The sequence below is a fragment of the Brassica oleracea genome, chromosome C3 (genome assembly GCF_000695525.1).
Source record: "Brassica oleracea var. oleracea cultivar TO1000 chromosome C3, BOL, whole genome shotgun sequence".
NCBI lineage: Eukaryota > Viridiplantae > Streptophyta > Magnoliopsida > Brassicales > Brassicaceae > Brassica > Brassica oleracea.
In genome coordinates, this window is record NC_027750.1 from 60,390,489 (window position 1) to 60,394,459 (window position 3,971).

At 36.1% G+C, this 3,971-nt stretch overlaps 1 protein-coding gene and 1 long non-coding RNA gene across 2 annotated transcripts; one reads left to right on the forward strand and one right to left on the reverse strand.

Annotated features, from left to right (window-relative positions):
• The first annotated feature begins 384 nt into the window (after positions 1 to 384).
• LOC106333224 lies at positions 385 to 1,282 on the forward strand. Its single transcript, XM_013771692.1, has one exon. The coding sequence runs from the start codon at positions 508 to 510 to the stop codon at positions 1,084 to 1,086; it is 579 nt and encodes a 192-aa protein (XP_013627146.1). The 5' UTR covers positions 385 to 507; the 3' UTR covers positions 1,087 to 1,282.
• Positions 1,283 to 2,504: 1,222 nt separating this feature from the next.
• LOC106334022 lies at positions 2,505 to 3,325 on the reverse strand. Its single transcript, XR_001268508.1, has 3 exons — positions 3,273 to 3,325; positions 2,842 to 3,238; positions 2,505 to 2,752 (listed from the first exon to the last, which is right to left on the reverse strand). It is a non-coding gene; the product is annotated as an uncharacterized LOC106334022 (long non-coding RNA).
• Between the last annotated feature and the right edge of the window lie 646 nt (positions 3,326 to 3,971).

The following is a 3,971-nucleotide window of genomic DNA, read 5'->3' on the forward strand; positions in this document are numbered from 1 at the left end:
CGTGATCGTAGCTGTTACTTTGAACACGCTGCCGCTGTAGCTGGCGTTTATTAAACGAATAGGCCTAATAACTCTGATGCTATCAAACTGTACAGCTATGTCATAATTTTATAACCACAGCATATAAAGAAATATATGAAATTTCATTCCTAGATAGCTTGAAACTACAATAATATCCTCTAGATCACGTATAATTTATTTTGTTAAAAATATGTACATTTTAATATACATAGTGTTAGTTTTTTTTTCGTTTTCTGGTGGGAGACTCAAACTAGAAGATCCTTTATAAAACCAAGAAAAATCAAGTCTTTTTAACGGTTGAGATAATAAGTATCGGACCCATAGACTTCTTTTTCCTATATTGAAACAAATTTATAAAAAAAACTCCTATATGCGTAGTAAATATAATGTTTCCGTTATATATAGACCATAAGTTTCTTCATTAATCCCACTTTAGTTTCTTTAAATCCCACCCCTCAAAGCATAAGCCAAACCTCTCTTTCTCATATGCAACCACACGACCAGATGGAGGTATGTTCAACAGTCACGACCAAAAAGCTCTCAAGCCTCGCGAAACTAATCCTCTTCACAATCCAGAAGGTCTCAGACGCCTCACGTCACAAACTCCTCACTACGCTCGATCCACACCTACTCGCAAAACACGGCAAGACCCTACGCAAGTCTCTGAACGACGTCGTATCAACTTCCCACTCCCGCATCACGTGCCGTCCCTCCGACCACGACGACGTACGATCCTCCTTCATCTCGCCTGTCCCCATCCAGCTCCACTACGAGTTCAGCTGCAGCAGCACCCCACCGAGACGTTCCTACGCCTCAACCACCACTGGCTACCACGTCAGCATCGGACGACGCAAACCGCTTATCAACAAACGCCAACGCCACGCGTATATAAGGTACAACACGCTCCCTAAGGTCCGACACGTGGCGACGGCAGTATTTCCTGACGTAGCTAGCAGCACCGGAACCATGGATAGCTGCCACGTGGACAGAGCCGCCGAGGAGTTTATACAGAGGTTCCATAGACAGCTGAGGTTGCAGAGGTGGATGATGGCTCAGGAGGTTTAGAACATTTGATTCGTCAGCGTCACTTTCATTACACCAAATATCATATCAAGTTAAAAAAAATAAAATTTATAATAGGTAACTTTCTTAGTTTTACGTTTTTCCTCTTTTGTTTTCTGTAATCCATGATCGTGTTTAGGATCTGCGTGGATGAAACTGTAGGTAAATCAACCTTTCGAGATAGCTCTCTGTGTATATAGTAGCCCATGTATCTGAATATAATATATCGTCTAGTAGTAAAATAAATAAATGAAAATATCTTCACATATGTTCATGAAATATTTAAAATATGATAGATGACCTAATGACTGTTAACGTTTTTACATAAATGACTTCCATAGTTCCATCTAATGACTGTCATATCAGCGTTCAAATCACTGCCTTAAAACATGACATGATTTATTACTGATCAATTGACGTTTTTTGGGGCGATCTAATACATACGTTTGTTGTTTACATATTACGTTATATATACGTATTTTTCTTCATTGGTCCTTAACTCCTTAGAGTACTTCCAAAGCAATGGGGTTGCTCTTAGTGTAGAGGTATAGTACCAAGCCCTCGTGGGGAAAACATCCATATGCATTGAGTTTATTATTTGTTATGATAATAATAAAAATTGTCAGTATGTTTGGGCTATATACATAGACATAAACGACAAAAAAATCAGCCAAATGATGTTCAAATTTGCTATTAGTATTATATACTTGGTTGCATTGAAAATAGGATTTTTAACACTAAACCCCCTCAAGTAAGTTTCATTAGGGTAAAACCCCCTCAATTATCTATGTAACGTAAAAACCCCTCAAATCATGTTCTTTAACGTATTAGCCCCTCCGTCTACAGTGACGTTAAAAGCTGAGTATTGGTTGTTAAGTTCTAACGCTGTGTTTCAGAGATTTTAAAAAACGTCACGGTGTTTCCTTTATTATTTTTCTTCTCAGACCAAACATTCCCAATCTTCTTCTTCTTCATCTGAGTTCCTTTGGATCTCCAATCTTCTTTATTTATTCTTCGTTTAGTAAGTTAGGATAGCTATTATGATTTCTGATCTTTTGTTTTGAATTTCCGAGCGGATTTGCTATTTCTGGTTTTATATTATGATTGTTTTTACTAAGAAAACTTTTATACCACTAACGCCACAAGGAACTTTTGGGTTTATATTATGATGTGGAGTGATTCAGGTGAAGACCATGTGTTTAAGTTGGTGCTCAGTGCTCACGTTATTTGGTGGTGCTTAATTTTTTTACATTGTCATTTGAAGAGATACATATTGTTGGTCATTTAAGAACATGATAACACAAAATAAAGATTGTTTTACTAAGACCTGAAACCAGTTTACAAGAAATTCCATAATAGTGATGGTTTTACGAAGACCTGAAAATTTTCTAAATAATATGGGTCTAGTAAAACCTTAACCAAGTTAACATGAAAAATCAAATAAGAAACAAAGTTAGCAACAAAATAAGATAGAGCCGAGTGCATCTATTGTCTAGCCTAGTTCATCCATTGTCTTATGATGGGCATACATCCTTGTAAATTGCTCAGCATAATAAGAGCATCTTAAAACTTGGGTTTGAAAATCAACTCTGCAGCATCTTATTTCACCACCATTATATGATCCATCAGCTGCCCAATACCCTCCAGCATCAACCGGACGTAAAGTGTCCTGAGAAGAATGAAGAAACTATTTTTGTTAACATATGATGAAACCAAATCTCTCAGTTGAACTTACATAAACCGAGAGTAACAACAGACATTTATCTTGTCATGTTACCAGCTCCTTTCACAGTAAATCTATCCCGTGTTTCTGACTCGTCTCTTTCTTCACCAATCTGTCCGACACTCAAAATCTCACAAACCCGAGCCTGAATCTCAGAAACCACTAAGCTGAAAGTCTATGGGACTTATGATACTTGAGTTATTAAACCAAAATTTTTTGAGGTCTGTAGAAAGATTTCTATCGTTTGTCAAGACTCGTTATCTCCAATTTACGCCATTCTTCTTCTTCAATAGCGCTGAAGCTTCATCAACAGATCATATCAGACCTTGTCAAGGACTCTAATGGCGAACTAGTAATCTTCAGTCCTCTACCTTGCTAAGGTAGTGTTCTTCATCTCAAAAATTAGGGTTAAATGAATTGGGGATTTTTTTACTCGATATGATGATTGAAGAACATGAAAAGACACATCGTGCCGTTGTCGTTTCGTTTTCCAGCATGCTTATTGTTTTTCTTAAAAAAACAGTTTAATTAAACGTCACGGTGGACGGAGGGACCTATATACTGATAGACTTAACTTGAGGGTTTTTTACATTACATACATAATTGAGGGGTTTTTACCCAAATGAAACTTAATTGAAGGGTTTTAATGTTAAAAATTCTTGAAAATACAACAAAGATAAAACATACCAATTGTTATATATCTGCTAAGCCAATATTGTAGTAAGATTGTAAACTGAGTTTCTAGGGCCTTTTGAGCTGTACTGGGCATTTGCCTCAAAACACTAGCTTTGGGCTTGTAATATTTTCTGTTTTAAGTATAAATGAAAGCCAGTTTACAGAAAAAAAAAGTATGGCATCTCCCCACCAAATCCCACTAAAAATCTAGAAGGTCGGATCGTAGAAATCTATATTTTGTTTTATCATTGTATACCATGTACATAAAAGAGAAGACAGAGAAAGAATAACAATTAAGATCAAACAAACAAAGATGCTAATTCGATTTTAAGTTGATTTATGACTTTTGTTTGTTAATTGATTACTTTACGTTTGTGTGAGAATAATAAAGATGTTCATTGATTATTTGGAATATATCCTATGAAAATAATATTTTCATTTAGCTGGTTGTTTGTAGTTATCTTCTATATTTGCATATCCAATTGGGGGG

Excerpts from the sequence above, each read along its gene's own strand:
- LOC106333224 (XM_013771692.1), top strand. The coding sequence starts at position 508 with ATGCAACCACACGACCAGATGGAGGTATGTTCAACAGTCACGACCAAA.